Source organism: Temnothorax americanus, unplaced genomic scaffold (assembly GCF_048541705.1).
Source record: "Temnothorax americanus isolate GAGA-0224 unplaced genomic scaffold, ASM4854170v1 Scaffold3, whole genome shotgun sequence".
Classification (NCBI taxonomy): Eukaryota; Metazoa; Arthropoda; class Insecta; order Hymenoptera; family Formicidae; genus Temnothorax; species Temnothorax americanus.
Genome location: NW_027509442.1, coordinates 8,005,489 through 8,018,183, shown reverse-complemented (window position 1 = coordinate 8,018,183; position 12,695 = coordinate 8,005,489). Strand labels below are relative to the sequence as shown.

Here is a 12,695-nt window from a genome sequence, read left to right as displayed (position 1 = left end):
TATAATTTTTTTAACACAAAACAAATATATATCTATTTTTTTCTGTGAAAATCGACTGAAAATTATTAACCTAAAATTGATATCATATATTTTTTGTTTTTTCGAAAATTGACTAAAAATCGTTGACGTAAAACTGAAATTTTACGTATATACATACAACAATCTCGTGTTTCTCGCGACATGCCTAGGGAGTAATACTTACTAATATAGGACATGGTTCGCGTGGTGTCTCTCGTAACGTACGATCTTACAGAGTCCGCGGAGAACGGAGTCTCTGCACGGACGCAACGCCTCCAGACCCAGTAGCCCATAGTATATGATCTGCAGATCCTGGAACAGAGGAGGGAACGAAATAAATGTGAGTGCGACGCCTGGGTCTGAGAAGATCCCGCTCGGAGATTGAAGCCCGTGAAAGGAATTGCTGTACACACGTTTTCCTAATCGGTATCATCGCGCGTGTCTTCCGCGACGACCGCGCGACCGTCGCGTTAACTTTAGCAGAAAATTGCGGTCGCGAGATAAAGTGATCGTCACGAACCCAATTTGCCTCGTTACGATCGCAGGGCGATCTATTTATTGGTGATATAGGGCACGCGCAACGCGTCCGCGCGGAAATCGTCGGCCGGTGCGGATCGTGGATAAATCAGTACTTAACGGCGGTAAATCGGTGTATATAAAAGTGATCTACAAATTCCCGTATACCGTGCATTTGCCGCACGCTATTTCCATCCGTTTCAAGTTGTGCGGAAGGTTCTGGTTCTGGAGCATTTCTAACTTCCGCGTCTGATGTCAAGAGTATAAATTAACAATATCACATCAATACACGCGTGCGTCCAAATTAAACATGATGATTTTTAATGCTTTTTACGACATTAGTTTGGAAAAATAGTATATAAATCATGTAAACAGTACAGTAAATTATTGAAAGCCATAAACAATAATCCGGAGCAGTAACGCTTCTCCAAATTCCTGTTATACGTTTTAACATTTTAAGATTAAAACTCGCAAGTGTCAGACGGCGAAATTAACGGTCCAAACTCGCGCTGCACCTTGTATATATGTCTATATACATATATCGACTGATTGTGAGTCGCAATAACGCTCGTGTTCACGCGTGGCAACTTTGATCGGTATACCAAATTATCGCGAATCTAATTACCCTCGAGTCACCTCCGTTGGATACGCGCGCGGGATCGTCGCACAATTTCACGCTGGATCGCCGATCGAACTTGCCTATATCCGTCCATCCCAGCGGGACGTATGCGCGTGTTTCCAACTCTCGGACAAACTCTCGTCGGCGCCGTTTCGTCTGGGTTGTTTGCGAACGCCAACCGCAATCAGCGTTATAGCACTACCTATGTATATACCGACCCGAACCGCCCGCGCCGCTGTTGACTCGAAACGCGCGGCGATACCAATTTCGTTCGACTAATTCCGAAAATGTCCCTCACCGCAATAATTACATTTTCCCATGCGATTACGAACGAATTATGCGAAACTACGTTCGAAACACGCGTCATATACAGCGACGGCAGCGACATATATAAGTGCGGTTTCCAGTACATCTGATTTTTACGTTCACTGCATCAGCACTTTGCAATTGATTTTTGCACGCTTCAGTCGCGTTCATCTCAAAATATTATGCTGTGCGTGAAAATATATATTCTTGCTTATGCACACCTACAAACGCTTTAAGAAAGATAAAAATATATAATCGCAGTTACTAAACTAATACTGAAAAAAAAAAACGAAAACAATATATGTGTTAAAGTAAGTTATTAATTCAAGTCATATAATAAACGCCTTTACACCGCAAACTCGTACTTAATTTGAATTATAAACGCTAGCAATTTACGTTTTAACCTTCAATTTGAGATCTACTCGTATTACCTCAACTGTATACAGAATCGCCGCGTATCGCGACAGAATTAAGTGTCGCCAGATGTGGCGCATCGTAACGCGACAAACTCCCAAGGGAGTCCAAACGAGATAATAAATATGCGAACGTGTATATACGCCTAAGTATCTCGAAGATGCCGCTGAGTCTGATGAGAACGTTTCGCACGCAAAAGGGAACAGACTATCTCGCTCGACTTTGCCAGCGCGCGATCTCGGACTCCTTTCTTCCTTTTTCGCACGAAAAGTGGAGCGAACACCGGACGATCTTCGCGTATGGATACGATGCGCCACAACGCGCAGCCCGTGTCCCGTGAGATTTTGAAGGAAATCCTCACGAACATAAAACTGAATTATTGTCGTCATCGAAAACGTCCTCCATCGTAGACCAAGTTTTCGACTGTTACGCAAAGTTATGCATAGTTTATGAGGCATGACACACCGCGGCGTCGTCACAATCAGAAACCATACTATCTGCGAAATTTTCGTGCTATGCGGCACTGTCTGGAGAAAACGCTAGCGCATAAAGCTAACACGCACTATATCTTATCTACGTACGCTGCTTTTTCTTCGCATAAAGCATTTCCGAGACTATAAATTATCATTAAGTGCTCTTTACGCGAGCATACAGAGATAAAGCGTGTTATTTGAATAACAATTATTTTATCGTGTCGCTGACATAAACGGGGAACACGAGATTCGCGAAAGAACTGAACAATTAAATATAACGGGGACTATAATAGAGCTCTTCGTTGTATCGAACTGTTTCGATAAATACGAAAATTCTTGGAACTAATATATGTTATAAAACATTTTATTATAAAATACGATATTCTTTTAACCTTTTTTTTCAAGATTATTTTTAAAACTCGCCTAGCAATTGTCAGTTAATGGCTTGTTTTGGATAAAGACTCGGCTATATATCTTTTTTTGCGAAAAATGTGAAAAGGTTACGTATATCAAGTAAATCACCGATGGAGAACGACACTAGCGAAAGAATCTCCTTGGATCATTAACGATGGCGCAACGTGTTGTCGAAACTCGCTGAGAAAGTATATTAGCCGGCATCGTGCATATCGTGACGATGATTAGATTGATTAGCATTGCACAAACACGACAAATCATTGATTTCCGCGTTCCGATAAAATGAGTCTCATAGAAGACCGAAAAATGTTATCTGGTATTTCAGCTAGATAAATGGCACTTTTGTGTACCAACCAAAAAATTTATAATGCTCTTTTAGAACAAATTAGAAATATATATATGTATATTCCTACTCTTTAAAATACATATTTTTAATTTGTAATAAAAAAGAACGGATTAATTTCGTACCGAGGAACGCAACATGTGGCTAAAGGTTTGTTTGCGTTTGTATCGGAAGATGTTCCCAAGGATCCGACCTCGTAATTAAGAGAGTGTTCTTTCTCTTTGTACTCTAGTCGCACGCGTATATACTATCTGAGATGTTCACGACCTAGCAGTGCAAAGAATATATATTGCTGTTATACTTTCTAAGACTTGTTATCGGTCTACACGATCTACGATGCACGTTCTTCGGAAACATTCTTCGCGTACCGTTGATACACGTTTCTCTCTTCGGATTACTGATTTATAAGGATGCCGATACCACGAGACGTTCCGTGTTTTTCACGAGACAGAAAAAACGATCGTTCTATTTGTCACTTTCAAAGAATAAAATTCCATAAATAATAACAAATATGTTGTGATTAAAATATTACAAATAATAGATAAATAATATATCTTTATTGCCCTGATTAATTAAAAATTCCAAATGCAGGTAACAATCAAAGCAGGAATCCAATCAAAAAAGCAAATAGTATTTGACGAAAACAAATCTCGATTACAATACTGTCGTGTGTATCAATATCAAACTGCACTTCACCACACATACAATACTTATTGTTAGATACACGTGCATTATATTCGATACGCAAACGCGATAATTGATTAATTGACAGAAAAAGAACGATGAAAAATCGAACAAAAGAGAAAGCAATCAAAGAAGATTCAATATGCTCTAGGTACTCCGCGAATCGGTTACCTATATATAATTCAAGAGACAAATACTTGATTAATTAAAATTCGAGGGAAGTAGAACTTGAACCGCGGAATATTTTTTAAACAAACACGAGTCAAATATTTTTCATAAACTTTTAATCACCATTCACGGGGTAAACATCGCAAAAAGAGATCTGTCAACTATTCGACAATCAAAATATTTCATATTCCTTCATTTTCATTTATATAAAATATAGAAGCGTACTTTGACAAATAAAAACGCAAAATCTACATCACTCTAATATCAATTACATTTACTACCATTGATGAAGCGTAACAATTAAAATATGTTCGTTTTAGTGCTTTTAGTTCATATAAAACGCTCTCTCGATATCTAACCATATTGATATTTTAATCGTATTCTCTTTTTCGATGAATATGAAATAGTTATTGGCCTACGGAAGATTCACACGAAAAATGTTATCACAATTACGTAACAATAAAAAGTAACAGAAAGTTGGTAGTTTTGAAAGTTTAGATAGTATTGCCTCAAGATGCCGACGATGCCCTTTAACCTTTACGCCGTTGTGAACATACGCGTTTGCAGATAAAGGTATATGTGTATATTGTCGCGCGCGACCAACTTGCACACTCATAATTCTACACACACGCTACGTCCAAATATCGAATAAATAGACTGTACCTATGCTCATAAAATTGCTCGCAAAATTGACGGGTATGTGTCATTCGATTCGATTTTCTCTAAAAAAAAAAAACTCAACTAATAGGGAACAAATGTTATTTACTCACCTGGAGGGTTCGTCTTTCTGGATCACGGCAGAGAGCCCGAACAAAATGTGGATCCAAGTAATCCGTCATAATAGCCGGCGGTAAGACTATACCACAATCCTTTTCTTAACAGCTCTCGCGTAGTTCCGTGTCCTGCTTAAATACTCGTTCCTGAACATCGCCGCCGCCCCCGATCGGAGGAGCAATCTTTGATTTTCAATTATGTACGCGCGACATCGCATCCAACCATTTGTAAAGTGAGCCGTAGCAATCTTCGATTTTCAATGATGTGTGTGCGACATCACGTCAACCATTTGTAAGACGAGCCGCGCGTTCTATCATCTTATCAGTCTTCATATATAAGACGCGTTGCGTTCTTCTTTCACAAAGATATTTCCGATCTTTCCGGATATTATCGATTGCATCGCGCGCGATACGTAAACTTTAGAGTCGCGAAGAATGCGGAATATTATATCTCCGTGGGAAAATATCTCGTTGAATCTTCGGCATATCTAATAACAATCACGATGCGTCTTTCTCGATTTCGTTTATCGTATATGGAAATCTGTAACAGAAGACAGGTGGAAAATGTAAGTATAAAAAAAATAAATCGTACACAATTTTTGGCATGCCGTTTGTGTTTTACTGAGTGAAATATATCATTTTATGCTGAACAATTATTTATAATTTTATTTTTTGCTTCCTCATAGAGGAAGCTGTTTTCGTAAAAAAAAATTTTTTTTTAGTTGCTTTTGCCAATGTGTTTAGAATGTTCTAATAAAACGTCGAAAAATCGCTATTTTAAAAAATGTCGGTATGTGTGTATGTATGTGCCAAATTTACCGAAATTTCTATAACTCCAGAACTGATTAACCAAATCTTAACGAATTATATATGAAATAGGGATAGAATTTTCCGGGGAGTACTATAGAGTGTATAGTTTTTTGTTATCTATTTTCTGGAAACCAATTTTTTTAATTTTTTTACTCAAGAATTAGAAAAATAAAAAAAACGATTTCCAGAAAATCAGTAACAAAAATACACTCTATAGTACTCCCCGGAAAATTCTACCCCTATTTCATATACAATTCGTTAAGATTTGGTTAATCAGTTCTGGAGTTATAAAAATTTCGATAAATTTGGCACATACACACATCAGAGTTGAGAGACCTGTATGTAAGACCGTGATCTTAAGACATCACTTCCTCTATGAGGAAGCCAAGTGCAAATTTCTAATTTGCACTATTTTTTTACTCTTTCGCTCGATTTTTTATATATGTATATAGATATTTTTTTTTCTTTTATTTAATTTTTTTTACAAATTTTTTTCAAACAATTATAAGCACTTTCCTTAAAAAAGTGACTAACGACCTTTTTTTGTAGCAAAAAATACGATTAATCTTTCTCGATTTGAATTTCTCAATGACGATAAAAGCACCGTTACGAATCACGAAACACGCAGGTAGAATTATAAACGTCGCGAATCGGAAGTCGCTCGTTAAGGTACACCTGCAGATGCAACACGTATCGACCAAACTGGAAACGTCAGCATGTTGACCTTTAACTCCTACAGGGCCAGGAAGATCAGTGGAAATTACGTCTGCTTGTGCTCGGAACTTGGAGAACGCCGTTGACATATGAATTAATAATCTTAGCTCAGTAAATCGCTCAGTAAGTATATAACCTCGTGCGTGTTATATTAAAAGTATTTAAATAATGTGATAAATAATAATATATCACATAGGCCTTTCCGATATTAGATCAAATTGTGTAATCAAATATTAACTTAAATATAGAAATGTAATATGTTTTATACATGTTACGTGCGGTAAAATGAGACAAATTTCTATTATACATAATTGAAATGAATTTTTTTTTAAATAACGAGATAATTTAAATAAAAAGATATATATAAACTACAGCATTGGTGAGCAAATTTGTATATATATATGTGTGTGTGTGTGTGTATATATATATATATATATATAATAAATAAAATATATATATATATATAATAAATAAATAAAATAAATAAATTGACATTTGTGTATCACCCAACCTAATAGTTAAATTTAAAAAAAGAATATTGCGTGTTACCTATATATATGAGCAATATTATTTGGTAATATGACAGACATTTGCTGCCTGTCGAAGAGAGAATTTAGATTCAATCGATTCCAAAAATTGTTTAATACAAAATATAAAGGATAAGAGAATTACGCGATCGTCAATTTCCAAAGCCATCTTCTGACCTTGGATAAGTAACGTCACGCGAGGCACGTACCTTAACTACCTTGAAAGCGGTAAGTCGAGGTCGTGCAAGTACTCGGCGCGCGGCGCTGCGTTCAGCACCCATGAACGCACCCGACAACGCATTTTAGAGGTTCTTGATCCTTAAGGAACGGGACTGGGTTTCGCTTCGATTGGATCGTATAGCACTTGAGAATTTATCTGATTATCGCGACAGAGATATTTAAATTAAGGTTTGCGTCGCCCGTGCGTGACATCACTCGGAATTCTCAGAAACATAATAATTATATGCCAAACGTGCTGTAATTACTCCTTATATAAATATGTGAAACATCCTCAAAATTTTTGCATAAACAGATTTTGCACCGGTTTGTCCACTGCTGTGAGCAGCAGATAATTTTAGACGTGCGGAGACTAGCGACTTTCAAATGATCAAGAACAAGTGGAAGATTTCGCTTCTTGATTGAAAGGAGACAAAAATAACTCGTCGGACGCGGACAAGACAGATCGATCACGACCTCGAATATATCCAATCGTATCTCAGTCTGATGTTTCATGTATTTCCTCTATCCGCCTACAATCTCACCTAAAAAAAGAACTTAATAACCGCGCTGTGCGCTGTCGAAATGAATCCACCGATATATATCGTGCATTATTCCTCTGTTCACCGGTCAATCGATTCTGCCGTTCGAGAATATTCTCTTCGCATTAATCTATTATCCATCAGAACAGTTCAAGGTTCCGAGATATTTTATCACGTACAAGAGACAAATCATTGCTACATTGTGTGAAAAATGGAGAGTTATATTCAATAACTTGTTTGCAGACGGCAAACAAATTATTGAATATAACTCTCCATTTTTCACACAACGTAGCAATATCAGAGGCATTAAAATCATTTCTAAAGTAAATCTCCGAATCACTGTGCGCATTCAACAGAAAAAATTTCCTTCTTCGTCTAAATAAATTATCATTTGAATTACGCGTATGTGCCGAAACTTGTTTACAAGCTTCCGCGTTGCGTAAACTTTCACACGCGAATGTTCAAGGGAGAGAAAGCAATCTATTAGAGGAATAAAAGCCGAACACGCGAGCGAAGGAACATCTCGAAGGAGCTGGTATGACGGGATAGAGTACGAAGAAGAGTGCGGAGCTTATTCGTCGGCCTTGCGGATCGTTTCTGTTTAGCTTCGTACTACTTGTTTTTCCCTCTTCATCGTCGTCGTCGTCGTATTCTTCTTCTTCTTCTTTTCCCGCGCCCGAGGCCCGACCGGCTCTTTCTTTCTAGTTTCTCCCCTTCGTGAAAGAAACTCGCCGAGTCCGCGTCTCGTTCGCGACTCGCCTATATGCACCGCGAAGCGAAACGCCGTTAAACAAAACCGCGCGGGAATGCTGGCGCGTATATCAATTTACTAATCGCGGTAATCGCGCTCGATCATCGACCGTCGAACCAACGCGTAACGATCCGTAATTGACGATAGGGGATGGGCGGATCGACGCCGGGTTGAACAACAGTGGATCCGTAATGAGTTATCGTCAATCCCCGCACGAACGTGGCTTCGCATGTAGGTCGATCGTCGTTGAGTGTCCAAACGTTATAAACGACTGTTATATCAGCAACCTGATGTAAAAATCTACAAGCTGATAATAACAGGCAGGCGTGGCGTGGATATAAGAAATCCAGATGCCGCGATGCAACATTGAGAAGTAACGTGTCTGACATGTCGGTGTGAACGTAACGATAACCGAATGACGATATATCAAACATATATAGAATTGCGAAAAAATACGTCAAGTTAACTTACGCAGTGCAATTCATCGAAAATTGCAACGCGATGGAATTAATTGCACAACTCTTAATTTTCGCTAATATCCACTAGTATTAATCGATCTTTATCGGAGGATTAGCTTATAGAAGATAACTTCGATCGATGAAAAAAGGATAATTCGAGACTCAGTTATTAATAAGACTGCGTCACGGCCTGTTTACAGCGCCATGCTTTCTTAGACAACGCGTTGGTCCAAGAGTCAAATCTGTCTTCGGCCGTGCACGTAAACGACTCATCGATAAAAATATCCTCGGTATATGGGGCAGTTCGTAAAGCCGCCTTCCTATGTGAAATGAGACCTGCTCTATAAGTAAATAGTCTGCGGGCCTTCTAATATCGGACGCTCGGCTTACATAATTACGTTTATATTTCGGTCAGATTACATCGTCATGCGTCACAATGTATCAACAGTATTTAACCTTTATAGGTATTTTACCCGACAGAAGTGAACCAAATATATGAATTTTAAATTGCCATAAAATTAAGTTTTACGTGAAAGTATAATTTTAATATATATAGAAGTCGCTTGGTAACTTTGAAAATAAACAATCCTCTTTTATAAAGAATACTTTTTAAAACAATAGAAATATTCTAATAATAGCTTCTTTAGATCATTTATAATAAATTTCTTCAATAAAGATTTGATTAGGATTTGTAATAAAAAATTATTTATTCTTCGATATTAAATATATTATATAATAATATCAAAGAAAAATGTGTGAGCCTTACTATTATAAATATATTAAGTATATTAGCTTTATTTGTCATTATCATTTTCGCTGGAAATTATCACTTGAGGATAAATGCACGTAAATGCAATTTAAATTTTAGATAGCTAAAGAACAACTTATACATATTCCTATTAGAGCGTCATTTCTAATAAAAAAATATCGATGACATTTCACATTTTAAAACGATAAGAAAACCAATCGTCTTAATTGTTTTAAACAAGGCGCTTTTTATCATTTGTTTTAAATCTATAATTCTTATATTATGCAACCATTAAATAACAACTATGCCTTGTTAAGTCCAGAAAACTATATAAGACTTAATTTTATTGTTTTTACTTTCTTTTATTTATCATTATCATCAACTATAAATAACAATAATGTTCTGTATATGCTTGATGTTTCGCGCTGTTATTGTAAACACAGTTGATGTCGTGCGCTATTACTTGAAGTACCGATGGCAAATCGATATGTAATTATCGGGCTAATAATTTCCCCGCCTCGATAAGTCGCTCTTATTTCCTCGTCGCGCGTTTAGCGATAAACGTATAGCTGTTTTATTTGCCTATAATGTAAGATTCGTGTCTCCGCAAAGCGAGAATCGTAACGGCAAAAGCGCATAATATCGCGTGCTAAACGCACGGTGAAAATATCGCGGCCACAGCTCCAAGACTGCTTGAAAAGTTACACGCCATGGTATAAGATATATTCGAGGTAATCCGAACCACCGCTGATCGTTGAAACGACCCGCGACCGTGCGCGGATTCACCGTATGTAAGCGTAAACGTGCCGTGACCGTCGCGAAACAAAATGCGCGAGTGCAGCTTGCAGGTGCGGATGCATTGCAGAAATGGAACGGGAACTGGAATCGAGAATGAGAAGCACGCGCGCTTACCGTTGCTTGGAAAGTGTACGCGCGCCAAGCCAGTAAATCGTTAGATTCGGGCGCGAAATTTTATCACGTGTGTATCGGTCTCCCAAGATCGATAGCAGCTTTGCGAGAGATCCTGTATTTCAAATCTGTATTTCAACGTATGTGCGATTAGAATGGGATAAACAGCGTTTGCCGGCCGTTTGTCACTCGGTGTTTGGCGAACGAGCTAAATTGGATCCAGATATGCTGACGGCGATGTTTCGGACAGTGTACAACAGTATCACAAAGGGCCGTCTGTCAAAAGCGCGACACGCCCCTGTAAAATGCCCTTCATCTCGCGCTGGCTTGTCCAACGTATATGTTTCTCTCTTTGACAGCTTCATGCAACACGGCGCAAAAGAACATATAAACGTCCGAATAATGGTGGATCAGAGGTGATGGTGTATTTGGTGTTTCTGTCCTTTTTTGGGTCGTGAAACAATCGATTACAATTTATATCGCTCTGATGCTTTTCGCTTGACCTCCTTTTTCTAAAACCTGGTTTTTTCTATAACTCGTATATATACGTCTCATCGATCGCACGTATTCATTCATTGGTGTCACTCGCAAAAGATGCATGGCTGTCAAAAGGTGTTATCGATCTTATCAAGTTCTTCTAAGAAAGTTGAGTATCGGTCGTTCCTCGCGGCTATGACTTCACGAAAGACGCTTGGTAGTAGGTAGTCTAGTATATCAGATGTCTGTTATTGATCGTTGCCTTTTTCGCATACATATATTTTTCACTGCAGTCTCCTGCTACACTAACTCCTGTTACAATCTACATGCATACGTTCGATGTATATATCATGTCTGCACGTATATCCGTATACTCAATAAGAACAATATACCATATTCGTTACGCGATAAGTAGATGACATACATCTAAATTAAAAAATTTTAACGCAACATATATTACATTAACGTGGCATTTCCCGCAAAGGCAAATAAGGTATTATTTAAGCTATACTTATTTTAATAATGACTTTAATCAGAGATAAATCATGAATATAAATCTTGGTAAGAATGTAATAATCCACAATATATATGTATATTAACAAAAATGCACGAGATATAAGAATTTATTATTATTAACATTCGTTTTGTGACATATTCTACGAATAACTTATAGACAAATCTAAAGCATTTTTTATATAAAATCTTACGCGCGCGTCGCGCTTGAAGAACATTTCCTATGTTTCCACGAATGGACAGAAATCAAAGTTCGCGTAAATACGAGATACAGCACATTCGACTTTTTTTTCACTGTATTTTAATGAGATCTATCGAACGTCTTCGATAAATCAGTACCAATGATCGGCCTTTCTAAAGATCCTTGGCCTACTCTCGCGCGTTCGTGCCGTCGTCAACATATTACATCCGCGCTACCGTTACCATTATTAACGCCGCTAACATACCCTACGACACGATTAGAAGCGCGATGTGCGACCTACGCCGCCATAATACGCGTACATCCTCATTAAACAACCGGATCGTCCCCCGCTCGCTTATCTACGCACTTTTTTTATATAACATTCTATTAAATCGCCTTGCCCACCCTCGCACTCGCCGCGCGTTGCGCGTTGCAGTGATGACAAAACATCTAGTTCGTGGGTGTATGAATGCAAGCAACTCTCTTCAATAAAAACGAATTTAATATTAAATTTAAATGAAATAAAATCAAAAGAGAAAGAGAAAGAGAGAGAGACAAAATTATTAAAATATATGTTACATTAAAACTAAGAATATAAAATTTAGTTCTAAATTATTTTATGCCAACAAGATTAATAAAATAATTTAGAACTAAATTTAATATATATATATATATATATATATATATATATATAAATGTGTGTACATATATAGGTACATATAATATTCAATCGTAATTTTCCATATGCACTCATACACACACACACAAATTATAAAAAACGATAAATATATATAATTTCTTTCCTGACTTGGCAGAGCAATTTGTGTGATACAAATAAAATAGTAATTTATTTCTATTTCTTTTTCAGAATAATCTTATCACACAAAAAATTCAAACACAAATGCTATTTACTTCTGAAAAATTTTATATTTTATTGAACAACAGCCAAAAGGGTGCATTTGTCCATGGTTATATAGCGGCGGATTACAGAATATACGAGAAAACTGTTCGCGCTGTAGGTAGTTTTAAATGGCGTACGTCGCTGGAAAACGTAGTAAACGAGAAACGGTTGGGAACATTTCTATAACAATTGCCATAGTCCACCGCCACTTTGCGAACAC

The 12,695-nt window shown here is 37.4% G+C and overlaps 1 protein-coding gene across 2 annotated transcripts in view; it reads right to left on the bottom strand.

Annotated features, from left to right (window-relative positions):
- Positions 1 to 12,695, bottom strand: part of LOC143900016 (rap guanine nucleotide exchange factor 2) — a 116,405-nt gene that overhangs the window by 85,050 nt on the left and 18,660 nt on the right. For both annotated transcript variants that reach the window (XM_077410909.1, XM_077410906.1), the window contains exons 2-3: positions 4,726 to 5,269; positions 203 to 330 (exon numbers count right to left, since the gene is read on the bottom strand). In XM_077410909.1, coding sequence (XP_077267035.1) covers positions 203 to 330; positions 4,726 to 4,794 — 197 coding nt within the window. In that variant the 5' untranslated portion in view covers positions 4,795 to 5,269. The remainder of the gene's footprint in view (positions 1 to 202; positions 331 to 4,725; positions 5,270 to 12,695) is intronic.